The sequence below is a fragment of the Martes martes genome (genome assembly GCF_963455335.1).
Source record: "Martes martes genome assembly, chromosome: 5".
Lineage (NCBI taxonomy): Eukaryota > Metazoa > Chordata > Mammalia > Carnivora > Mustelidae > Martes > Martes martes.
In genome coordinates, this window is record NC_137892.1 from 90,569,965 (window position 1) to 90,596,782 (window position 26,818).

The 26,818-nt window shown below is 45.5% G+C and overlaps 1 protein-coding gene across 2 annotated transcripts; it reads left to right on the top strand.

Moving 5' to 3' along the window:
* Positions 1-489: 489 nt before the first annotated feature.
* GFRA3 (GDNF family receptor alpha 3) lies at positions 490-19,564 on the top strand. Of its 2 annotated transcripts, none has more exons than XM_080803280.1 (8): positions 490-993; positions 8,495-8,779; positions 13,141-13,233; positions 14,542-14,854; positions 17,398-17,501; positions 17,666-17,800; positions 18,173-18,261; positions 18,464-19,564. In XM_080803280.1, exons 1-8 carry the CDS (start codon positions 915-917, stop codon positions 18,548-18,550), a joined length of 1,185 nt encoding a protein of 394 aa, XP_080659406.1. In that variant the 5' UTR covers positions 490-914; the 3' UTR covers positions 18,551-19,564. The 2 variants fall into 2 exon arrangements, with proteins under 2 accessions (XP_080659406.1, XP_080659407.1); XM_080803281.1 differs by having other exon boundaries at positions 694-993; positions 19,186-19,564.
* Positions 19,565-26,818: the final 7,254 nt, after the last annotated feature.

Here is a 26,818-nt window from a genome sequence, read left to right on the forward strand (position 1 = left end):
TGTGGGTAGAAATCCTGGGTTCTGGGCAAAGCTGTGTTTCTACCTCACTGTTTAATCTTAGTAGAGTAGGTTGCTTTCTGAAACATACCTGAAGATGAGGAGGCTCCTAAAGTGATCTTTCTAGCCACCTTCCTCAGCGATCCTGTCGTTCCTCCAGGTAATTCTCTAACCTGAACAGAGTTCAATCCTTCCACCCTCCCTCATGACACTGAATTTTGGAGGAAGCTAGTCTGGCGTTAAGTCCTGGGATCTGGCCACAGGACTGTCCTCAGCACAGCCATTTCTCCTGTCTGGGACCCATTTGCAGAATCATGGGGTTAATGGTAACAGCCCAAGCTTACCCTTGAAGTTCTTCAACGGGAAATGGAGGCATGGATGTGCAAATTCTAAGAGGAAAAATAAATACTAGAAGTGAAACTGCCCTTGTGCTGACTTGCTCAGCTTTTGCTACAAGATTTCACTTGTTCCTGGAGGGGGTGGGGGTTCAGCAAGTGAGAAATGGTGCTTTTCTTGATAAATACTTGGGCCCACGAGATGGGGATTCTCCAGAGGCAGCTGCCACAATTGTCTTGGGCGGAATTCTCTAAGGGAAGTGGGCAGTGGCGCGCAGGTGGGCAGGTTCGGGTAGAGCACCCTCTTGCACGCGGACGCCGGGGCACCTGACCTCGCTCGCCCCCACCCCCGCGGCCCTCTGCCTAGAGTAGAAGCGGCGTTGTGGTGCGTCCGAGCTTCGGAGTTGGAGGGCCGCGCCCAGGACCCTGGTGGGAGAGTGTCGGCGCTGCGCGGGAGAAAGGGCGGGAGGCGGCGTTGGAGGAGCCCGGATCGCAGAACCTCTGGGTGAGGAGCGAGGAGAGCGTGGCGCCCGGCGTTGGCACAGCGTCTCGGACGCGGACGGCTGGCGTGAGGACCGAGCCATGGCGCGTCCTCCAAACCCGCGAACACTGCCGCCCGCGCTCCTGCTCCTGCTGCTGGTATCTCTGCGGCTCCGAGCCGGTGAGTGTCGTCTGTGCGTCCACCGGCCGGTTCCGGCCGGGGCGTTAGGGGGAGGAGAGGGGAGCATAGGCGGGGCGCCGGTCACAGGTGTCCATCTGTCGGAGGAAGGAAGCCCAGGGTGCTAGGAAGGGGGTGCCTTGCATGCATAATACAGTTTTTGAACTATTATAGATTGAATGCCAGCCATGGCCGGGACACCCAAGCACCTCCCGTTTCCCCATCCCCCCACCACCCAGTCTCGCCTCGTCCCTCTTTTGAGGTGCATCTGCACAGACATAGAACAGTTGCAGCCAGGCCACTTCCAGGACAGCATCTCTAGAAGGCGGGAAGAATCAGAAGCAGGACTGCCATTTGCTCCTCACTGGCTTCAAGTCTTCCACTCCCTGTAAGGACTGGGGAAGTGGACTCTAGGTACAGATGAAGAAGGAGAAGTTTTTGTTTGAACTGACTTCTCACAAATTAGGGTTATAAACTGCTGCTAGAACTTGCTAACATTATTTGGGAATATTTCTTGTCACCAACCTACTTCCACCTCCCACTCTTTCAGGACATATTTTTATTGTTTCACTTGGAGCAGAAGACTTGCTACAGGGGAAGATGGCTCAGGACAGTGCCTTGCCCTATTATAGATACACAATAGGTATTTTGTGGAATATATAGTTCAAGGTCTGGTTCTGCCATTCCCCGGACAATGGTAGCCTGGGATCCATGATCCCAGGGAACATGCCCATGACCTTTGGGAGTGGGATGCATGCATGGAATCTTATTGTGGGACTCTTGCATAGAGCCCGAGTGGGGGAAATCCTGAGGCAGTGATCACACATGGGCCCATCAGCTAGGTCAGTAAAGTAGTACTGGAGGAATACAATCTTGACTGCAAGAAAGGTGTGGAAGAAAAGAGGGAAAGCGCTGGTTTGTCCAGATTGACTCCATCAGTAAATCAGGGCAGCAAGGTATCACCAGTCTGATTTGACTTCCCAGAAAATTTCACTAACCGTAACGGTATAGATGCACATCAAGATCAGGGTAAATTTTAAACACCTTTCTAATTAATCAGTTAAATGTAGCAAGTTCCCCCTTGTTATGATGAAATTTAACATTGCCCCTACTTTCTTTTGTTGAGCTGCGATTGCTCCTAAATCCACCTCTGTTCAGACTCAGTGAACCATCAGCTATGAAATAGGAAGGATTTACTTCTGACAATTGTTGTGACTCAATATTTAGTCCAGTTTTAGCAATGAGACTTAGACTTGTTATATCTCTTTCATTAGGCACTTACTGGGTACCTACCAGAAGTAACCTCTTAAACATTTAGTATTTCTCAAACTGCTTAAATCCCTGTTTCCCTTTTGGTAAAGATAAATATTTTATGCCTTCCCTAAATTTTTTTTGAAATTTAAAAGCTTTTTTCATCTTCCACATACATAATGATCAAATATGCTTTTTTGAACCACGCATTACCTTTGTAAATTCTGATATACCCTTTAAAGGGGCCTAACACATCTCTTCCCTCCTTTGAGAAACACTGGTTTAATCCAAACTCCTTACCTTACATTTGGGCAACTAAAGTTCAGAAAGTGAAGGCACAGGGCGCCTGGGTGGCTCAGTGGGTTAAAGCCTCTGCCTCGGCTCAGGTCATGATCCTGGGGTCCTGGGATCGAGCCCCACATCAGGCTCTCTGCTGAGTGAGGAGCCTGTTCCCCCTCTCTCTCTGCCTGCCTCTGCCTACTTGTGATCTCTGTCAAATAAATGAACAAAATCTTAAGAAAGAAAGAAAGAAAGAGAAGGCAGAACTGGAACTAAGGTGAATGAGTGAAGGGGGGGTGCCAAGAAACAGTAGTCAAGATAAAAAATATTTTAATGCAGTATTATTTATTTATTTATTTATTTATTTTTAAAGATTTTATTCATTTGACAGACAGAGATCACAAGTAGGCAGAGAGGCAAGCAGAGAGAGAGCAAGGGAATCAGGCTCCCTGCTGAGCAGAAAGAGCAGAAAGCCCTACGCGGGGCTTGATTCCAGGACCCTGAGATCATGACCTGAGCCGTAGGCAGAGGCTTTAACCCACTGAGCCACCTAGGCACCTCTAATGCAGTATTTTTTTAAATATATTTCAGTTTTTTTTTTTTTAAAGTAATCTCTGGGTCCAACATGGGGCTCCACCAACTGAGCCAGCCAGGTGCCCTTCAGTGTAGTATTTTTAAAAAATCAAAATTTTTTAAATTTTAAAAATTTTAAAGATTTTTTTTTTTTAAATTTATTTGTCAGAGAGAGAGCGCATGAACGAGCACTGGCAGATGGAGGCAGAGGGAGAAGCAGGCTCCCTGCCGAGCAAGGAGCCCGATGTGGGACTCCATCCCAGGACGCTGGGATCATGACCTGAGCCAAAGGCAGCTGCTTAACCAACTGAGCCACCCAGGCGTCCCTAAATTTTTTTTTTTAATTTATTTATTTGACAGACAGAGATCACAAGTAGGCAGAGAGACAGGCAGAGAGAGAGGAGGAAGCAGGCTCCCTGCTAAGCAGAGAGGCCGATGCGGGGCTCGATCCCAGGACCCTGGGATCATGACCTGAGCCGAAGGCAGAGGCCTTAACCCACTGAGCCACCCAGGTGCCCCGCGTCCCTAAATTTTAAAAATTTTAAACAACTGCCTTCAGCTCAGGTCATGATCCTGGAGTCCCAGGATCGAGTCCTGGATCAGGCTCCCTGCTTGGCGGGTAGCCTGCTTCTCCCCTCTCATGCTCTTTCTCTCATTCTTGCTCTCTCTCTCAAATAAATAAATAAAATCTTTTTAAAAAGTTTTAAAAAATCAAAATCAGTGCTTGCTTCAGCAACACTTACACTAAGAATCAAAATCAACGCTCCCCCCAAAATCCATGGTGAGCAAAATATCAAAAATTTAAATAAAGAGTGACAATGCCATGCTGAAGCTTATTAGATTCTGAAGCAAAAGGTGTGATCAATACTACTGATACTGCTTTTGTTTGTGCATTGGGTATGACCAGTTCTTAGGGTGCGTCCTATTTTCCAGTGAACTTGGTAAAACTCAGATTCCTAGGCATTATCACCAGAGACTCTGATTCAGTAGTTCTGGGATGAGGTCAGAAATCTGCATTTTTAAAAAAGATTTTATTTATTTTCTTATTTAGAGAGAGAGACAGTGAGAGAGAGCATGAGAGGAGAGAAGGTCAGGGGGAGAAGCAGACTCCCTGTGGAGCTGGGAGCCTGATGCAGGACTGGTGTCTGACGCAGAACTTGATCCTGCTCTGGGATCATGACCTGAGCTGAAGGCAGTTGCTTAACCAACTGAGCCAACCAGGCACCCCAGAAATCTGCATTTTTTTAAAAGATTTTTTATTTATTTATTTGACAGACAGAGATCACAAGCAGGCAGAGAGGCAGGCAGAGAGAGAGGAGAAAGCAGGCTGTCCACGGAGCAGAGAGCCCGATGCGGGGCTCCATCCCAGGACCCTGGAATCATGACCTGAGCCGAAGGCAGAGGCTTTAACCCACTGAGCCACCCAGGTGCCCCAGAAATCTGCATTTTAATAAGTAATCTACTTGATTATTATTTGATTGTAAAAGAAGGTTGAACTAACTAAACTCAGGCTCCTCCTAATTTCAGTACTTTGTTGTGTTTTTTTTTCTTTAGTATTTTATTTATTCATTTGGGTGGAGACACAAGCAATGGGGAGGGTCAGAGGGAGAGGAGAGGGAGAAGCAGGCTCCTCCGACCCAGCAGGGAGCCCGATACGGCTCAATCCCAGGACCCATAAGCCAAAGGCAAATGCTTAACCAACTGAGTCACCCAGGCGCCCTGGCACTTTGATTCTAACTAGAGGGAAGGGGTTCAGAGAAGTTACAGAGGTGGCTCAGAATTACTCTGTTATTTGGTTATCTCTTAAATAGTAGGAACTCCTAAAAAAACAAGCACTGTACTAGGCACTGGCAACAGAGTAGTGATAAGATACATGTGGAAGTCGAGACAGAGATAATCAATAAAAACTCAAAAAGATCAAGTGATGAAAGAGCTATGCAGAGTTTTGGAGTAATGATGTGGTAGAGTAGCTTGGGGGTTATTTTACATTGGTTTGTTAGAGATGGTCTTTCTGTGGTGACATTTAGGCTGAAAAGTGAATTACCAGAAAGGGCCAGCCACGTGAAGATTGGGGGAAGAGCATTCCAAGCAGAAAGATGGGCTAACTCTAAGTTTGACATAGGCTTCTCTGGTTCAGTGGCAATAGAAAGAAGTCTGGTGTGGGTGGAAGGAAGTGGGAGAGGAAGAGAGGGCTAGGAGGTAAGTGCATGGCAACTGTTGGAAGAATTTAAGCAGAGAAATGAGATGATCTCATTTATAGTATTTAAGAGATGATCCCATATAATGCCAATTGCCATTAGAATTATGTTATAGTCACACAATGGAATGATATACAGTAAGAAAAATAAAAATAAGGTAGTTACAACCATACTTAATAGTGTGTGTGAGGACACCTGTGTGGCTCAATCATTTAAGCATCTGCCTTCAGGTCATGATCCCAGGGTCCTAGGATTGAGTCCCACATCAGGGCTCCTTGCACAGTGGGGAGCCTGCTTCTCCCTTTGCCTGCCACTCCCCCTGCTTGTGTGTGTGCACTGTCGCTCTCTCCCCCTCAAGTAAATAAATAAATAAAATCTTTAAAAAAAAGTGTGGGTGAAATAAGCATAATATCGAGCAAAAGAAACCAAGACACCAAAAGCACATATTGAATGGTGGAAAAACAGACAAAACTAATCTCTAATGTTAGAAATCAAGACATTCAATTGGTTTCCTTCAGAGGGGTTGGTGACTGGCAGAGGGCATCTCGGGTACTGGTAATGTTCTGGTTCTTTATCTGAGGTCTGGTTCCACAGTATATTCAATTTGAAATTCATTGTACTGAACATTTTGATTAGTGCATGTTTCTGTATGCTGTACTTCAATGAAAAATTATTACCAAACATGATATACAGATGACAAAATGCACAAAATATGCTCAACATCATAAGTCTTTAGGGAAATCCAAATGAAAACCACAGTAATATGCCACCCCACACCTGTAAGGATGGCTGGTTAAAAGAAAACACAAAACAGGAAATAACAGGAGTTGGCAAGTTTGTGGAGAAATTGGAACGTTTGTACAATGCTAATAGAAATGACAAATGGGGGGCGCCTGGGTGGCTCAGTCAGTTGGGCATCTGCCTTCGGCTCAGGTCATGATCCCGGGGTCCTGGGATCGAGCCCCACATCGGGCTCCTTGCTCAGTGGGGAGCCTGCTTCTCCCTCTCCCTGCTGCTCCCCCTGCTTGTGTGCTTTCTCTCTCTGTGTCAAATAAAATAAAATAAAATAAAATAAAATAAAATAAAATAAATGACAAATGGTGCAACCACTGTGGAAAACAACTGGGTGGTTCCTCAAAAAGTTAGACAGAATTACCGTATGACCCAGCAATTCCACTGGTAAATATATACTTAAAAGAATTTTATACAGGAATTTGAGCAAATACTTTTTTTTAAAAAGATTTTATTTATTTTCCAGAGAGAGAGAGAGAGAGAGAGTACACACAAGCAGGCAGAGAGGCAGGCAGAGGCAGCGAGAGAAGCAGGCTCCCTGCTGAGCAAGGAGCCCGATGCAGGATTCGATCCCAGGACCCCGGGATCGTGACCTGAGCCGAAGGCAGCGGCTCAACCAACCGAGCCACCCAGGCGTCCCTTGAGCAAATACTTTTACATGAATGTTCAGAGAAACCCTGTTCACAACAACCAAAGCATGGAAACAACCCAAATGTCCATCAACTGGTGTATAGCTAAACAAAACATGGGCTATCCATACAATGAAATATTACTTCATCTGTAAAAAATGAAGTTCTGGTATATGCTACCATGTGGATGAACCACAAAAAGCATTATATTAGGTAAAAGAAGCCAGATACAAAAGATGACCTATTTTATGATTCCATTTGTATGAAATGTCTAGAAATGGGTAAATCTGTAGAGACAGAAGTTAGGATTGGTGGTTGCCAGACACTAGAGGGGAGGGAAATGTTGAGTGACTGTTTCATGGGTATGGGTTTCCTTTTGGGATAACGAGAATATATTGGAGTTGGATAGATGTGATAGCTGTACAATATTGTGAATGTACTGAATGTCACTTAGTTATGCCCTCTAAGCTCGTTAATTTTATGTTGCATGAATTTCACTGAAAGTGGTTTCCAACCTAAAAAATTGTCATTCAAAAAGGTGGCTACAAACAACAAAATGGTAGTTACATGAGGTGAAGGATGTATTAACTAATCTTATTGGGTTGATCACTTCACAATATGTACATGAATCAAATCATCACATTGCACACCTAAAGCTTACACAATGTCAATCACATCTCGACAAAGCTGCAAAACAAAACAAAACAAAACAAAAGATGGCTGAATGGTATGGGAGAATAAATTTGGAAGATGGACAGGGAGACCAATAAAGAGTCTTGGAAGTAATTCGGACAGGAATTGATGGTAGTTTGAGCTAAGGAGGTGGTGACATATGTGGAGAGAAGTGGACAGTTTCCTGATATATTGTGGAGTTGGTAGGACTTGTTTGATTGAACAGGAAAGAGAAGAATTAAAAATGACTCCTAGAAGTTTTACCTTGCAAAACTGATGACATAATGGCGTTCTGGTACTCTTTGATAGGGATGCTAAGTCCTAGGTTATAGGGTCTTCCATGAGGACTGAACTATAACCAGCCTTAGTGTTCTTGAGTGACAGAATCGATAAAAGCTCCCCAACTCCAACACTAACCCATTCCCTCTGGAAGATATTTTTAAGTGACTTTTAATGGAAGCTTCAGAGTTGTTAACTGTCACTCCCAAGCACATTTGTCAACTCTGGTTATGATACTAACCCTGCCCATGCATTGCTCTGCCAAGGGCCCTCTTCCCTGTGCCTGGCAGGGTCACCAGGCTCAGCTTCTAATAGTAGTCCCCCTCCTTCTCCCAGGAGGCTGAGCAGCCTTTCTTCATACCACCTCTTTTTGGATCTAATCTGTTCTGTCCAAATTGTGACAGCTACAGATTCTTGACTTCTGCTGGACTTTTCTCCCCATTTCTTCCTAAAGGCTTTTGTGCCACCCTAATACTTTCCTGCCCGAGAGAGAGAGAGAGAGAGAGAGAGTGTGTGTGTGTGTGTTTTAAGATTTTATTCATTTATTTGTCAGAGAGAAAGAAAGAGAGTGAAAGCACAAGCAGGGAGAGTGGCAGGCAGAGGGAGAAGCAGGCTCCCTGCCCAGCAGGGAGCCCAATGTGGGACTTGATCTGAGGACCCTGGGATCATGAACTGAGCCTAAGGCAGATGTTCAACCAACAGAGCCACCCAGGCGTCCCCTGCCCAAGGTTTTGTCTTGACTCCTCCCTACCCTACCTTACAACTTGTTAATCCCGGTCAGCTACTCTGACCTCACGTGCGCCTCACCTGGTCTCTCTTCCTTCACAACAGACCCCCTTCCTACTGAGGGCCGGCTGGTGAACAACTGTATCCAGGCCAGGAGGAAGTGCCAGGTTGATCCTATTTGCAGTGCTGCCTACCACCACCTGAATTCCTGCACCTCTAGTGTAAGCACCTCATCACCCGCACAGGAGCTTTTGGTCCCTGAGGAGTGCAGGGAGGCAGCACAGCACCTGAGGAATAGCTCTCTGATGAGCTGCACATGCCACCGCCGCATGAAGAACCAAGTTGCCTGCCTGGACATCTACTGGACCGTTCACCTTGCCCGCAGCCTTGGTGAGGTCCCCATCATAGAATGAACTAAGTTAAGGAAGATGGCTCTCATGGGTTGTCATTTAATCCTGCAGAATATAGGCCGGATGGGTAGACTCTGACTGGGATGATAATGAAGCTCTGCATTTAACATCAGTAAGAAGTAGAGGGAGGACTTGGCAATATCCTTCTGGGTACCTACAACACTGCCCTCTCTTCTCCCTTCTTCCCTCTTTCTTACCTGGTCACATGTAGCTGCCTCTTGGCCGAACTCTGAACCAGGCTGAGGCCCAACCTGGGCAATTCATGGAGCAGAAGGGTGTGGACAGGACATGGAGGAAAATGGTCTTAACCCATTCACAGATTCCAAATAAAACATAATCCATAAGTTCTGAGAGGGTGGGGCTGGGCAGTGTCCTGGTCCTGCCTTTAACAGAAAGGATACTCATTAACCAGACAGAAGGCAGTAAGAGAGAAGACACTGGAATAGCCAAAGAGAGAGGACCTTCCTCTGACTCTTTCCAGAAACAGCTTTCTGTATTAGTCCACTTTTACTGGACTACACCGCAATATCAGAACAGTGACTTGTAAAACAAAGGTTTAGTTCTCGCTCATATTCTGTGTGATGTCTTTAAAAGCTTCTACTTAGACGTTACATGAAATACTTATGCTCACATTCCATGAACAAAGCAGATCCCATAGCCAAGCCTGACCTCCCTGGTGAGGGGGAAGTATACTCCCACAAGAGACCCTGAAAATCAAATGGCAATAAGTGAGGATGTATAATCTTACAGGGAGGGCAAAGTAATATACAAAGTACTATACAATCTACCATAATTCACTATTTGTTTAAAATACTCATTTCTCTCTCTTCCACAAGCAAAATGTATTAACCTCCTTCCTTCTTTTCTTTTCTTTCTTTCAGATTTATTCTTAAGTAATCTCTACACCAAACATGGGGCTCGAACTCATGACCCCCGATCAAGAGAGTTGCATGCTTTTCCAACTAAGCCAGTCAGATACGTATCAACCCACTTTCTAAGGAAGATACCCTAAGGGTTCTAGCCAAACCAGTATATCAGGCTCCCAGTCTAGGATCTTGGGAAAATTTCTGTCAGGTCTGGATATGACTCCTCTTGATCTAGCTTCCTATGGACAAAGAGGACAGGTCATCTGCCTCCAGTATGTACTCTGAATACAACAGTGGAGCAGGGATGGGAGAACCATAGCAAACACTCTCAGGAAGGGGAGAAATGGGACACACACAGCAGCCATTGCTTCATAGTGGTTCTGATGTCCCACCGCATAACCATTGTAAGGGCCATCTTCTCTTGGTAGTGGGCACTACTCTTTAATAAGGATCTGCTTTTGTTCCTTAGAAGAGTTGCTTTATCTATTGTTCTCCAGGGCTCTTGGCCCAGCCCCCCTACCCCTGGCAGGTCCTTCCTTTCCCATTATTTTTTTTGGCCATGTCTGTGAAGGATTGTGGAGACTCCCAACTCCTTGAGGAGTGAACACCATTTTCTGCTTGCTTGCTTGCTACCTGAGGAATGCTGGGACTTTTAAGGCTCCAGTAGAATCTATTTGAATCCAGGCTGGTGGCTTTTAGCAATACAGCTCTCTCAAAACTTAATTGCTTTCTATATCTTTGGTTTCTGTCACCTCATGTGCTAGTAGCCTTTCCAATAATTCTTTTCAAGATGTGTCTCTTTCTAGACCTAATTAGAAGCATTTTGTTCTTACCAGGCTTCTGTGGGAGAGCCACTACCCTAGTCTTTTTTCTCCAAACATATTTGTCTAACTGGCAGGATTTATTGATACCATCTTAATCATTGAGAGATCTCCACAAAGAGCGTGATAGCGGTATCATTGAATTAGTCTTTGCCCTAAGGCTGAGTTGTAATCGACCTTATTACTCAAAGCATCTCTCAGTTTTATCTTTTACTATTTGAATAAAAAGTATGCAAAAGCAGTTGCATCTCTTAATCCTACAGATCCTCAAATTTCTGGATTGTTTTTCTTTTTGCTATCTATTTGCAAACTGGCCACTTCTCTGATCTTTTATCTTTCTTGTAGTACCCTGCAAAATACAGGCAATAGCAATCAAGACATACTAGAAACTTCTGATTCTCAGCTTCTTTTCCTTAAAGCACAATCTCATTCAGTACATCTTTCTTCCAGGTTATTGCAGGCAACAGTTTTACCAAATGTGTTGCCACTGCATATTTCATACCCCTGGAACAGCTTATTCACCATCCACTCACTGCCCGGTCCCAACACCCAAACCACACATTTTAGGTTTTTTGTTGTTACTGTCATACTCACTTCTAGATACCAGTTACATTTTTTTTAAAGATTTTATTTATTTATTTGACAGAGATCACAAGTAGGCAGAGAGGCAGGCAGGGGGGGGGGGAGCGGGCTCCCTGCTGAGCAGAGAGCCCAATGTGGGGCTCCATCCCAGGACCCCGGGATCATGACCTGAGCCAAAGGCAGAGGCTTAACCCACTGAGTCACCCAGGTGCCCCACCAGTTACATTTTTAATAAGAATTTGTTAGTTTATGGTGTAATAAAAACCAATCAATCCCCACATATATGGCCTTCCACAACAAAATTTCCATTTTTGCTCACGTTGTACATTTGCTGTGGGGTTCCTTGAGTTAGCTTTGTCTTTTCTCTACCTGTCTTCTTCTGTCTAGGACCCAGACTGGTAGAGGGAAAAGAACAGCAGCAGGACAATGTGATGGTTCTTAAAACGCCAGCTCAGATGTGATTTATGTCACTTCAGCTCACAATCCACAGGCTAAAGCAAGTCACATGGGTAACCCTTACAGTAGGGTGTGGAGGTATACTCTTATAGACAGCCTGAAAGTCACATGGCAAGGAGGGAGGGAGGGCCATGGTGTACAGTCCTCTCACTGGGTGGATAGCCGGCATATAACTGGAAACAGTAATAAATTTACCATATTTTTAAAAGATTTTATTTATTTATTTGACAGAGATCACAAGTAGGCAGAGAGGCAGGCAGAGAGAGAGGAGGAAGCAGGCTCCCTGCCAAGCAGAGAGCCTGATGCAGGACTCGATCCCAGGACCCTGAGATCATGACCTGAGCCGAAGGCAGAGGCTTTAACCCACTGAGCCACCCAGGCGCCCCCAATTTACCATACTTATTCCTTGTCTTCCACTCATGCTAATTTGTTCTCTTTCAGAACTTCCCTAGAGGGTGGCTCAGTGGGTTAAGTCTCTGCCTTTGGCTCAGGTCAGGATCTCAGGATCTTAGGATGGAGCCCCACATCAGCTCTCTGCTCAGCAGGGAGCCTGCTTCCCCCCTCTCTCTATCTGCCTACTTGATCTTTCATCTCTCTATTTCTGTCAAATAAATAAATAAAATCTTAAAAAACAAACAAACAAACAAAAAACCCAAAACCTTCCCCAGAAACTTCTCCCTGGATCCTTTTGCCTTCCTGAAGTTTCCCCTGGAAGCTCTCAGGTCTTCCCAAATATCCAGACCATCCTTTCCAGTTTGCTTGACATCATCCATATTTCTTCCCTCCTAAAGATGTGTTCTCAAAGGCAATTTGGGTGACCCCTTGCACTCTCTCACCTCTGTCTTCCAACAAGATTAATTAGCCAACGTTTATTGAGTACCTACCATGTGTATGAGTTATGCAGTGACTTTATAAGGCCTATTATGTCCCCTTAAGGAGCCCACAGCACCCTGAGAGTGACTGGGAAAGGTATGTTTCCTTTGAGATCATTGTCTCTTCCAGAGTTCTCTTCTTTTCTCATTCAGGTTCAATTTGGGATCCGGCCTCACTTCCACTTCCTCGGTGTGCGATGCATCTCCATAGGTACATGGTCAGGCCTAGAACAGAGTCTACTATAGCTCTGTCCTCAACAGTAAGAGAAAACAAGACAGAATCCCCTTGCCTGCTTATGTACGCACAGGCCATATGTGTAGTGGTTAGGAGTGGAGACTCTGGTATCAGTCCAGGTTTCAAGTCCCAGCTCTAGTTTTTAGCCTCTGTGAACCTGAGCCAGTGACTTAACCTCTCTCAGCCTCTTCTTTTCTACCCAAAGGCAGCTAAGAGGACTGAAATTGAATTTTTTTCTTCTTTTTCACTGATGCCGTGGTGCCCAGTGCACAGTGTACTCAACAAATAGTAGCTTTATTATTATCATAAACCCAGTGAATTCACTGAGCCCAGCCTCTACCTTTATGGCCTTGCTTTTTTTCTCACCTCTAAACAGCTTGCAACTAGTTAGGTAGAGACTGTGCTTTTCCTTTATTCCACGGGGCTTTGAGGGCTGACCCAGCAGCCCCAGTCCCTCTTGTTCCCACCCCCGAGCCCAGGCCTCAGGATTCTTGTCACCTTGTCTCTAGGTGACTTTGAACTGGATGTCTCCCCCTATGAAGACACAGTGACCAGAAAACCCTGGAAAATGAATCTCAGCAAACTGAACATGCTCAAACCAGGTGTGGACAGCAAGCTGGGGCTTCGGCATGAGGGGTGGGCCTGGACCCTAGAGGAAGGGTTGCTGGTGGGGAACACAAACCAGAGGGTGAGTTGGGGGAGAGTTCTAGTCTGCCAGATAACTAAAGAAGCATTTTGTCAGGATGGGGGCATGCTGTGATCTTATGAGTCAACAAAGAGCAATAGGTATTAGGGAGGCATTTGAAGGAGGCCATTAGGGCTCCCGGGTTCCAAAAGATGGGTCTCTACAAAGGGTTTGATGGAGTGGCAGCAGGCCCAGAAAAAATATGCTGAAGTGAAGTATTTACCCTTATTCTAGGCAGCCAGGAAAGTAGCTTTTTGTCCCTGAAGACTAGGAAATTGCTTGTTTTCAAACCATTCTAATGGGATGGGTGAGGTGTTGGGCAGGGAAAATGGTGAGAGAGAATGTGACTCCTCAGGGGTGACTCTGGGTAGGAGCCATCTGTCTGGCAAGGACTAAAATGCATGTTTTTCAGGAAAGTGGGGCCGTTGTGTTAATTGGAAAGGAGGAGCACACACACATGCACTTGCTTTTTGAGAAGGATGTGAGCTTTGTTGTACATTCAGTCCTATATATCAGAAATAGAATTTTCAGAGAAAAGCATAGAGATTTATACATAAACTCTTAGTTACAAGGAATCTGGGAATAACCTGTTCCAGTCACCCCATTGTTCTGACTGCTAGAATTGCTGTTATAGTAATAGCACCATAATTTCCCAAGACTCAGAATTATGGGGAGCTTTTATGCATGTATCAATCATGAAAGACAGACAGGTGTTATTAAAACTGGGCAAAATAGATGCAAAACAAAACAATTCTAAATAGAATTTGGTTGCATCTGTTTCTGTGGTTCAGAAAGTGCTTTAGAATGTTATGGGGTCTCTAGATAATGGTTTCCACCAGGAGATGTCTTCACTCACTGCATGGGACTGAGGAAGGAGTTTCAGGTGAGCTTTCTGGCCGCTTCAATTCTAGGTAAATAAGTGTGATAGATAGATAGATAGATAGCTTCTGTTCCTTTTATTTTATTATTATTATTATTATTGTTATTATTATTACTATTATACGTAGGCAAGCTGAGGAGTAAGATGGGGAGAGCTCACAAATACCAGATATAGTTTATGGGTAGGGAGAAAGCCATGGATTAGTAGTGGTATTCCGGATAGTCCTCGCTTTCCTCCTATCCCCAGCACTGTCCTTGTTAAATCGGAGGGTTGCAGGGGTTCCTAGCAAAACTGGGCTGCACGTTTGCACGGACAGCTGGTGACTTGGTGCCCTTCTCCCCCCAGACTCAGACCTCTGCCTCAAATTCGCCATGCTGTGCACTCTTAATGACAAGTGTGACCGGCTGCGCAAGGCCTATGGGGAGGCGTGCTCTGGGTCCCGCTGCCAACGCCCCACCTGCCTCCGGCAGCTCCGCGCCTTCTTTGAGAAGGCGTCGGAGCCCCACGCTCAGGGCCTGCTGCTGTGCCCGTGCGCACCGGCCGACCAGGGCTGCGGGCAACGCAGGCGCAACACCATCGCTCCCAGCTGCGCGCTGCCGTCCGGGGCCCCCAACTGCATGGAGCTGCGGCGCGTCTGCATCTCTGACTCGCTGTGCAGGTGCTGGTGCCAGGTGTGGGCGGGCAGGGTGGGCGAGGGCACCGTGCACACCACTCCTGGCTCGCTGGCTGCCTTTCTGTGCGGGGTTGGGTTTGCTGCCCAGAGACCGTGGGAAGACTTCACCCCATAGTTCCCTTCAGTATTTCCTGAAACCCTTTTCTCAAAAACAAAAAACGAAAAACAAAAAAGCAAAAATAAAATAAAATAAAAAACAAACAAATGAAAAAAACCAAACCAAAACAAAAAAACCTTTGTGTAAAAAGTTCAGAAAATATAAAAAATATAAAAGCGCCCTCAAAATCCATCACCTGAAGATGATCTACATCCTTTGGGGAGGGTTTCCTTCCAGCCTTTTTTGTATACAGATAAACAAAACGATATTCTAGAAATATATTTGTACCTTGGTTTGGTTTTTTTAAAAATTTATGTGTATGTCTCATAGGCATTTTTCTGTGGAAGCAGTATGGAATAGTGGTGACCACAGGCTCCGGAGTCAGATCTGAATTTAAAACCTGGGGCTGTGTGACTTTGAGCCCAATACTTGAACCTAAAACTCCATCACTTAACCTAGCGTTCCTTAGTCCTCTGTAAAAAGTGGGATAATAATACAGATCTCACGGGATTCTGGTGAGAGTTAAATTGCATAATTTATGCAGGGTAAGTGCTCAATAAATGGTGGTGCTTATTTTGTCTTTTACTATCCTTGGACAACTTGATTTTTAAATGCCTGCATTGTATTCCATTTTATGGATGCCCCATACTTTGTTTAATCCTTCCTCTATTGCTGGATATTTAGGCTGATTTCTTTATTGCTATAAATAATGCTACAATAAATATCACCCTTGTTCATTTTTGTGCACAAATCTAATTATTACTTAGGATGTGTTGCTACAAATGCCAGTACCAAATCAAAGTACATGACGATTTGTAAGATGTTTGATACATATTCTCCAGAAATTCTGATCTGGCTTTCCTCTGCCTCTTCAGGATAAAGCACTCATCATACTGAAGTTATCATCCACTTAAGTAGCATTTGCTGACAACGAGAGTAACCCCAACCTTGTTTTGCAGCCTGGTTCTAACCCTTATTTCTCTGTAACCTTGAGCCTAATGTCTCTGAGCCCCACTTCCTTCTTCTCTAAAATATTACACAAAAGCTCTCAATCATCATTACACCATCACTTACTGAAGACTTACTCTAGGGGCTAGGGGCTGTTTGAGGTGCTTACTATGTATTAACTCATATAAACGTCAAGAACCCTGTAAGATAGATGGTATTGTTTTTTTCTATCATCTTCACTTGACAAAGAAGCAACCGGAGCAGAGAAAGTTTACACAGCTTGTTGAGGTTCATCCAGGTGGTAAGTCAGGTTACTTAATGAGGTTTGGAGTGAAGTCTGGCCTAATGTTCGGCTACACCGCCTCTTGTGCTAACTATGTAGCAAGTGTGGGGCTAGATGACTAAGAAGCCATCCCTGCCTTCAAGGAATTTGCATTTGGGTGGGAGTGACGTAGAAATAAACCAGGCAAAATGTAAAGAAAACCACAGAAGTAGGTACAGAAAAAAACACACTTATAATTCTATCCCCTGAAGATAACCAGCTTTACCTATCATAGGATCTATGTGAATAATAACAATATCTGACATTTTTTAAAGATTTTATTTATTATTTATTTGACAGACGGAGATCACAAGTAGGCAGAGAGGCAGGCAGAGAGAGGAAGGGAAGAAGGCTCCCTGCTGAGCAGAGAGCCCAATGGAATGCAGGGCTCCATGCGGGGCTCCATGTGGGGCTCCATGCGGGGCTCCATGCGGGGCTCCATGCGGGGCTCCATGCGGGGCTCCATGCGGGGCTCCATGCGGGGCTCCATGCGGGGCTCGATCCCAGGACCCTGGGATCATGACCTGAGTGGAAGGCAGAGGCTTTAACCCTCTGAGCCACCCAGGCGCCCCAATATCTGACATTTAATGAACACTTGGTATGTACCAACCACTATGCTAAATGCTATATATGCAATCTCTTATTTCATCCTCACAAAAACCCATGAGGAAGTACTGTTTTCTTTTTTTTTTTTTTTAAGGATTTTACTTTTTATTTGAGACAGAGAGAGGGAGAGAATGGGGGAGGAGCAAAGGGAGAGGGAAGAGCAGACTGCCTGATGCAGGGATAGATCCCATGACCCTGAGATCATGACCTGAGCCAAAATTAAGAGTCAGATGCTCAACAAACTAAGCCACCCAGGCGCCCCAGTCCTGTTTCCATTTCTATTCACAGTTGAGAAAACTAAGTTTAAAGAAGCTGCCTAAAATCTCATAGCTAGGTATTATGGAGCCCATATTCAAAGTGGTATGCTGTGAGGAATGGTGTGATAGTGCATTTAATTGTGACAGGAATAGGCTTCATTGAGGGGGAAGCCCTGGGCCAGGCCCTGAAAACAGGAGGCTTTGGCATGAAGATGGGTATGTCTGCTAAAGGGGTTGCCAGGGGGAAGGCTGCAGGCCAGACCTTCGATGAAGACTCTTAAAATTTCCCTTCTTCCAGATCTCGCCTGGTGGATTTTCAAACCCACTGCCATCCTCTGGACATCTTAGGGACCTGTGCAACAGAACATTCCAGATGTCTGCGAGCATACATGGGGCTGATTGGTGAGGCTGGGGGCCATGTGAAGGGAGCCCACAGGGTGGGCAGCCGTGGGGGTGAGAATGCTCTGGAGATTGAACCCAGATGGAGCAGTCCTGAGACAGGTGTCAGAAGTGGGGGTTGAGTCTGGGTTGGCCGAGGCCCTGACAATCCTCTCTTCACCCCACAGGGACTGCCATGACTCCCAACTTTGTCAGCAATGTCAACACCAGTGTTGCCTTAAGTTGCACTTGCCGAGGCAGTGGCAACCTGCAGGATGAGTGCGAGCAGCTGGAAGAGTCCTTCTCCCACAATCCCTGCCTCAGTGAGTGTGTTCATCTGCTTCCAGCCCCCATGGGTCTGTCAGCTGGATCCAGGGAGAGGAAAAGGGTCAACTCTGTGGTCCACCCTGGTTCCATCTATCTCCTGCAGACATCTTCTGCCCCCTCCTCAGCATAGGTTTACATCCCCTCCAATCTGGGCCTTCTTCCTTCTCCCATTCCCTGAGTGACCCCCCAAGCTTCCTGTTCTATCTGTCTTGGCCCCAGGGACACTCTCTAGTTCAAGGAATAAGCAAGCAGAATGAGACAATAGCCCACTCCCCCCTGCCCTGCTATATGCCAGGGTCCCTTCCATGGGAGCCTGAGAAATCTCTGTCATTTGCCTGCTTGCATTTTACCTTCTCTCCTCTCCTCAGTGGAGGCCATTGCAGCTAGGATGCGTTTTCACAGCCAGCTCTTCTCTCAGGACTGGGAAGACTCCACCTTTCCCATGATGGAACGCCAGGTAGGGCCTCCTCTATTACACACCTCTTACCTTTACTGGACTACCTGGGGGAAACCCAGAGAAGGGGATAGAGGGCATGACCTCACTGTGGTCGTGAATACTATAGACCTCTAATGGATACCTCAGGGGAGGGGGGCAAGGCCTTGACTGAGGCCAAGGTGAGGAAGAGGGTAGAGCTGACTCCATTCCATTTCTTCTACAGAACAAAAACCCTGCTCTGAGACCACAGCCCTGGGTGCCCTCTCTTTTCTTCTGTACACTTCCCTTGATTCTGTTCCTGAGCCTCTGATAACTGGACTTCCTCTGGGCCCCTCTGCCCTCTACCACACCCAGCCTGACCTGCAGCCTGCAAGGGCTAAGGAAAGAACAGCATCAGGAAGGAGGTGCAGTAAACAACATGGCGACCCTGATTGCACACTCATATCCAGCTGACTCCAGATGGGGCCATAGTAGAAACTGACTGAGTTCTCAATCCCTCTGCTTCTGACTCAGGCTGCCCTTCCTTAGGACTTGGTGACCATGGTTTAGCCCTATCTTCTGGTGGAGACCACCTCTACAAAGCTCTCTCCTAATCCCTTCCTTCTGCCCACCAGAATCACCTAGGCTCTAGCCGATCAGTCATTCTCTATTGCATTCTCCAGGTAGGCAGGGCTGGATGTTCTGATGGGAACCTAGAAAGACATTCCCCATGGTGAGGAAGACTGGGGCAAGACACCTACCCCTTTGTCAGCAGGAGATGAGAACCTGCTGCCTTCCCTTCCCGGGGATCCTGCAGAGCATTTGAGCATCAGGAGCCAGAGCATTTGGGTCTGGCTTTCTTCCTGCTCCTGTCCCAAAGTACTCCCAGCCACTTGCATCATGATTAAATATTTGACTTAAAGACCTTGCTCTTTTCCTACTTTCTCACCTTGTGAATTTATACAGAATTAAGGGTGTTGCGGACACAAGAGTAGAGGCCAAGTGAGACAGCAACCCTGCCACCAGATGCTGTGTGACTTCCGGCAAGTCTCTCAACCTCTCTGTGTACTTGACGTGGAGTTGGAAGAACAAACAGCTTATGGGAAGCTGTTGACTTTGTATCTGTCCCAGATCCAGCCATTTCTAGAATACTGTCTGGGATTTGCCACAGCAGCTGAGAGGGGAGTGTCCTTAGCCTACCAAAGCATTTATGGAGCACGTTTTTTGTTTGCTCCAGACCATTATGAGGGCCAGAGGAAGGGAGAGACTGGCCCTTGATCTCATTTGCAATCCTATTGGGATAAGGAAACAAAAGTAGTTGGGAAAATATATTTATAGAGCTGTGGATGTTTGTCTATTAATTCATTCACTCATTCTTTCCATAAGCATCTCATGAGGGCTGGCTCTCAGGCACTGTGCTGGATGTAGGAGATTCTGAAGTAATAATTCAGATCCTGTTTTCAAGTCTTTTACATACCAGAGCAGGGGTGTAAACAAGACTAGAAGAAGGAGGTAGTATGATGAGTGCTGTATGGTAATTATAATAATAACCCTCATTTATCGAGCCCCTACTACATGCATTAATTCATTTGGTCCTCCAACATTTGGCTTTGTCAGTTACTAGCTATATGACCTCAGGCTCAACCTTTCTAGACCTCATTATCTACATCTGTAATGCAAAAAAGCATAGAACCCAGTTCATAAGGAATGAGATAATCCATGTGAAAGCATTGGGACTGACACATAGTAAGAAATGAAAAAAGGTAGCAATTATAGTAAGTGGTTTTTGTAGATTTGGACGATACAGACAATTATAAAGAAGGAAGTAAAATCTTTAAAATCCCACCCACAAACTGCCGAATGCTCTCTGCATATCTGTGCACATGAGAATCAGTGGGTATGTATAATTTTATGTTAATGGGGTATCCTTGTGTAAGGCACAGATACCTTTCAGCATGCCTAAGTGGAGCTCCAACTGCATCACCCTTTTTTATCAGCTGCGGAACACCTTCATATGTGGTTTATTTAACCAGATGGATATTTGACTGTCTTCCCATTTTTCTCCCAACCAAGTTTTAAGGTGGTGAGGAGGTGACTGGGGGGTGGGATGTGTGTAGTTGTTGTGGGTGAAATAGGGAAGCCTCTCCTTAAATGTTCTTGTATCCCCCGCGTAGCCCACCCTGCCCCCAGGAAATGCTTGGCCAGCGTGCATCCCTGCAAACTTCAGTGAGGCCCTGGGTAGACCTTCCCCTTCTTCCCCTCCCAGGAAGATCTCTGAGCTGGCAAAGCCTCTCCATTTGCTTTGGCTCCATTAGCCTGGGGCTGGGGGTGTGAATGGTACAGTCATTCCTTGCTAAGTGCTTGAATTAGACTAATAGGTCATCTGTGCTTTTCTCTGAAGAAGGTCCAAATTTCTGGTAAACAACCAGACCACTCCCCGAGCCCAGGGCCCAGAGCCAAGACCTGGGGTGGGGGCACAGTGGCTGGACAAAAGCTTTTAATGGTATGCTGGCTGAGTGGAATGGTGAATGCCATTAGACTAGCTCCTGGGTAACAAGGAGGGAAGGGCCAAGGGCTGCAGTGGTAAATAGTGAGTGCTGAATTACAGGCTCTTCTGGGGGTAGAGCAGACTGTCTTTTAAACGACTATCTTCATACTCACCTATTCAGTCATTCATTCATTCAACAAACCTTTAACAAGCCCTTGCTCTGTGCCAGGTTATGAGTATTTTTCAAGACCTTTCCCTGACCATTGATGGGCTATCACTGTGGTGAAGGGGCAGCCCAGGACTCTAACAGCTGGACCTCAATTGTTTATATCAATTTTAATGGTTTTTGGTTGGCAAGTTTTTGGCTTTCTATTTCTGGAAAAGCTTCTAAGCATGAGAAATTTATGCTCGTTTTGTTCTCTATGTATATTTAAGTTAGATAATAGTAAAAATACTTAAAACCAATTTAAAAAACCAATTCATGTTCTTCTGAGGACTGGAAATAACACTTGGTACAGCATCTGATAGAGGATAAGTATTCAGTAATGAGTAGGTATTACTGTTACTGCCTCTGGGAGGGCATCTCTGGGTACCAGGTGTTCTGGAGCAGGGGAGTGATGGTGGTGGGTCTCCTTCCAATTGTGGGTTGAATTCTGGATGGGGCTGCCCCTGGGACATTCACTATTCAAACTCTGAACTCCAAGGGAAGCCAGAGCTCTGGGTCTGTATCTCTGGTCTGAGGGACCTTGGGTAAGAAGACATGGAGTCAAAGAAATTCAATTTTTTTTTAATAAAGCTTTTTAAAAATTTTTTTTATTTTTATGTATTTGACAGAGAGAGAGAGAGAGAGATCACAAGTAGGCAGAGAGGCAGGCAGAGAGAGAGGAGGAAGCAGGCTCCCCGCCGAGCAGAGAGCCCCATGTGGGGCTCGATCCCAGGACCCTGAGACCATGAGCCGAAGGCAGAGGCTTAACCCACTGAGCCACCCAGGTGCCCCAGTCAATTTTTTTTAAAGTTTTTATTTATTAATTTGAGAGACAGAATGAGTGAGAGAGAGAGCATGGTGGGGGTGTGGGGCGGAGGTCAGAGGGAGAAGCAGACTCTCCGCTGAGCACAGAGCCTGATGCAGGACTCGATCCCAGGTTTCCAGGATTATGACCCAAGCTAAAAGGCAGCCACCTAACCAACTGAGCCACCCAGGCACCCCAAAGAAAGTCAATGTCTTAGTCAGGGATCTTTTGGCTAACAGAATCATTGGAATTACCTAGTAAAAGGGATAAGTCATGTACTCCAATCCCAGGAAATTCAGCCAGGCCTTGTACTGAGAATGGTGAGTCAGGAACCAGTCTTGATTGGCCCTCTGTTGAAGGCCTAGACATCTTGAACCATCTCCTTCATTCTCTCTGAAGGCCAGCTTCTTTTGTGTGACCTTACAAGTCTAGCGAATTCACCTTAAATGATCTCTCATCTTAGTTCCAAATTCACAGAAAATCTGATTGTCCGTGCATAGGTTCTCGATTGGCCTTTCTGGATCAAGGTACAATCCCAAGCCTACAGCTTGGTAAAGGAAACAGAGCCACATACTACTAAAGTAATTACAGGGTCTCAGGTCGATTAGTGGAGGGCATTTCTCAGAGAACACAGTGTGGTTCAGCAGAACCCCCAAAGGCATAGACTCTTGTCAGGGAATTGGGGTGGATCTTAATCACCCAAAGCCCAGCTTTGCTTCTTTTGTGGCTTCCTTCTTGGCCTTGGAGTATCTTCTCTGAGCTTCCTTTTTGGATGCTCTGAAGGGATGGGAATGTAGGAACACAGGCCAGTTGCTGTGGTCCTTTGGGTCTGAGAAGTACACTTGGAGCTAGATCTGAGTAGAAGTTCTTTATGGCTGCAGAAAGAGGCTTTGCTAGATTTTTGTTTCCGGCAGTTGAAGAGGAAGACAAAGTGAAGGGGATCAGAGTATGCCATTCCAAAATATGCCACTTTGGCATGAAGATTATTTTGAGCTGAAGGCAGTAGAGAAGCAACAGATGCAGGAAGAGTTTTGTGCCCTCCCCTTAACAGGCTGAAAACAGGGCATAATTGAAGATGGGGAGTCAACACCAAGATGAGTTTGTATAAGCAGACCTTCCTAAAATAGCCCTTCTCTTCCATTAGTTCCCCCGTATATATCCTACTCACTTCTCTACAATTTATTGCCCTTTGGCCCTAGACCCTCTTTACTTTGTTAGAAGGGCACATAAGACCCCTAATCTAACTCTGGGTCTTATTTGAGTTTCACTTCTTTTCTGTAAACTCCCATGCAGGTAGATATTAATAGAAGTTTTGTCTTTTCTCCTGTTAATCTGCCTTTTGTTAGTTTAATTCACAGGCTTCCAGATACTGAACGTAGAGGGCAAAAGAAAAGATTTTTCCCCCTGATGAAAGCATTGCTGTTTCTTTGGCTGATAACTCTCCATCTTCAACTCTACATCCCATCTGACCAACAATCATGGTCTCTCACCCTTTCCTTTCCTGGAATCCCGGTTGTCAGAAATTCCAGTCTCTCTTCAGTATCTCTGCTTCTCTCAGGAGGAAGCCTCTTCACATCTGGAACTTGGGAGACTTGGTCCAGTAAGATTCCTCTTTCACATATGGAGCTGGTCAAGGCCTTGAGTGGCATACTGTGGGGGTGGGTCTAAAGGTGGGAGAGAGCCAAAAAAGTATTAACAACTCACATTTATTAAGAGCCACATGTATGCAAAGCATGATGCTGATAGCTTAATGAGCATTACCTCATTTGCTTTTCAGAACTGTCCCATTTTCCCCCCATTTTACGTGGGGGCTTGAGAAGGCCAAGCAACTTGTCCAAGAATATAGGGCTGACAAGAGACTGATGCAGGAATCAGACCTCAATCTCCCTGATTCCCAGGCATGATCTTTGATCCAAATCACTTTTGTGCAGTGTTGGGGTGAGATCTTATGTCCTGAATTACAACAGAGGCTACAATGAGGAGTATGAGATAAGGGGGAGGAGCTCTATTAGGATGGAGATATGGTTTCCTGGAAAAGAAGATATTTGGGCTGGACCTTGGAGAATGAGTAGAATTAATTCGGCAGAAAGTGGGGAAGGGCACCCCCAAAACCACAGTGAGCAAACACAGAGACTGGAAAGTGCAGGAAATGTTGAAGGAATGACAAGTAGTGTGTTGTGACTGGAGTTCTGTGAGGGGAGGTACTCCCAGGTCTTACTATCACTCATTTCCCCACCGGGCTGTCCTGGGAGAGGGGTCTCCTCTGCAGACACATCCAACTGCAGAGCTGCTGATGTGAAAGGCAGGAATCCTGGAGAACTGGTATGAAGAGTTCTGGCCTGGCATGCTTGGCATCCCTGACCATTGGGAGCTCCATGGCCTCTTGACCCCTCGGTGACATCCCAGGGCACAGAGGTCAGTCTGTGGGGGTGAGAGGATGAAGTGAGCCTGTGTCTGGGCTGGGAACAGTGACAAGGAGAAAGGAAGAGCCCATCCCCCACAGCAGGGTACAGCAAAGAGCCCCTTCCTGTGCTGATCCTGCTTCCGTTCAGGTGGTCAGCTTAAGTATCGGGGTGTTTGTTCGGGGAGTATGGTCTTCCCAGACTTTGGTTGGCTTTGGGGTTCCCATGGAGTCTTCCTCCTATTGAGCACCCACTGGTAGCCATGTAGGGCAGGTTGTAGGTTGGCACAGAGATGAAGACAAGTTTTGTGGTAGAGACAGACAAGTTAAAAAGACACAATTATTTGAGTACTTGGTATGTGTCAAACACCGCACTAAGAGCTTTACATGTACGTCTTTTTTAAAGCTGAGCTGCCTCAGGGCCTCGTCTCCACATGGTATCAATCTGGCATCCACAATATCTGAAGCAAATTTAAATAATTATTGCACAATCTCTTGGAAAAAATACACAGCAAAACTTAAAATCCTCTTTCCCCGTCTGTCTCTGCATTGTATATACAAAACAGCCATCTCTACACAATCTTTTCTCTCTCTGCATGCTCCTCGGTAGAGGTTTATTCCATGAATAAATAGTTAATATTTTATCTCACGTGTATAATCCAATTGAAACTTCCTCACAGCCCTCAGAAGGCAGGCACTCTTATCCCCATTTTACAGATGGGGAAACAGATGTCTAGAAGTTAATTCTTGCCTAGGGTCCCACAGCTAATCACTGGCAAGTGCATTTGAGCCAGAGTCTAGGAGACTGCTTAGGAAGGGACAGTCCATTTATGAGGGTCTTCTTTTGGAGGAGGCAGCATTTGAGTAGAACTTTAAAGGATAAGAGAAGCTCAACAGAGATGGGCAACAGAAGTGTTTTAGGAAGGGAGGGACACTCGAGATAAGCGCATCACACACTGGGATGTCTGGACAGAGGCAATCTTGTTCCTCTCCCTCTCAAGCCTCCTCCCTCTTAACAGTGGTGGGCCTGGCATTTAGGACGCTTGCCTCATTTCCCAACTTTTGCCCCAGGCCAATTTTGCCTGTGCCCTTTAACAGCCTCTATCACAAAGCTGCCTTGTGGTTTCTGAAAGAGACCATCTGATTCAGGCTGGCTCCCTATCACCCACCCCCACCCCTTATAGGGGAAGAGAATTCCCTCCTAGGCCAAAGCAGATCACTTAATTCTTCAGGAATTACATGTCAAGCCTGTGTTAGGAAACGCAGCTCTCTAGTTCAAGAAAACATGTCGTAGTGAAAAGAGTACAATGGAAAGTGGATCCAGCCTGATTTGGGCTTGAATCTCAGCAAAACTATTTATCAGTGGGGGGGGGGGGGGTTCAAGAGAATTGCTTAATCCTGTGAAGCTTCAGTCTCTTGATCTAGAAAATAACTATTGCTAAAAAGTGGTGCCTGATAGATTTGTCAGAGAGGAAGAGGAAATAGCTGGCCAGGAATATACGATCTAATATTTACTTTGGTGTTGGGTATCAGGGACTTGTCAAATCCAGGTTTCTCTGGCAAGAAGTGGACAGTAGGAGATGTCAGGCACGTGGGAGGAAAGTGACCCTTAGTAAGTACAAGAAAAGAGGGGAGGTGATGGTTGAAGCATGGACAGAGGGGTCCCAGCCCTGAAGTCTTGTTGTCCTGCTGGAACAATTCCATGAGCCTCTCCCAGCCTCAACTTCCTCTCTTGGAAATGCCAATTCAACTTAACGAATATTGGCCAAATGCTTGAACTGCTATTTTACCCATTTCATTTTAAATACATTTTAAAAATATATTTAAATATATTAATAATTAATAATAATTAATAATATATTATATTATATATTATGTATATAATATAATAATATATTAAATAAATTTAAATATATTTTTTCATATTTTGTCTTGTCCCAGAAGAGATTTGAGGTGACTTTTAAAGACACACAATAGAGGAGCACCTGGGTGGCTCAGTCGGTTAAGCCTCTTGCTTTGCACTCCGGTTAAGACTCTTGCTTTGGGCTAGGTCACCATCTCCTGGGTTATGGGATTGAGCCTCCAGCCCCCCATAGAGATCCCAAAGGCAGGAAGTCTGCTGGAGAATCTCTCCCTCTGCCCCTCCACAACACCCCTCGCAAAGAAATTAATAAATGTTTTTTTAAAAATTAACAACAAAATGAAAATAGAGGACCAGAAACCAGGTTGCAGAGAGAATCAGAGTAAAACAGTGACATCTGGATCATTTCAGTCATCTGTAAAACATGTGAAAAGATCCTGCTCAGATTTTTTTTTTTTTTAAGATTTTATTTATAGGGGCGCCTGGGTGGCTCAGTGGGTTAAGCCTCTGCCTTCGGCTCAGGTCATGACCCCAGGGTCCTGGGATCGAGCCCCGCATCGGGCTCTCTGCTCAGCAGGGAGCCTGCTTCCTCCTCTCCCTCTCTCTCTGCCTGCCTCTCTGCCTACTTGTGATCTCTGTCTGTCAAATAAATAAATAAAATCTTAAAAATAAATAAATAAAGATTTTATTTAGGCAGAGGCTTAACCCACTGAGCCACCCAGGTGCCCCAATCCTGCTCAGATTTATCCCATTATCATAACCCCCCTAGACTATACTGGTTGCATGTGGTAGGCAGTAGAAGATGTATCTTAAACAGAACTAAAGGTAATATTTCTGTT

What these genes read in the sequence shown, in the direction of transcription:
- GFRA3 (XM_080803280.1), top strand. Translation starts at nt 915, where the DNA reads ATGGCGCGTCCTCCAAACCCGCGAACACTGCCGCCCGCGCTCCTGCTC. An exon ending in ATCTCTGCGGCTCCGAGCCG is followed by an intron (nt 994 to 8,494) that starts GTGAGTGTCGTC and finishes CCTTCACAACAG; the next exon opens with ACCCCCTTCCTACTGAGGGC. An exon ending in TTCCCATGATGGAACGCCAG is followed by an intron (nt 18,262 to 18,463) that starts GTAGGGCCTCCT and finishes TTTCTTCTACAG; the next exon opens with AACAAAAACCCTGCTCTGAG.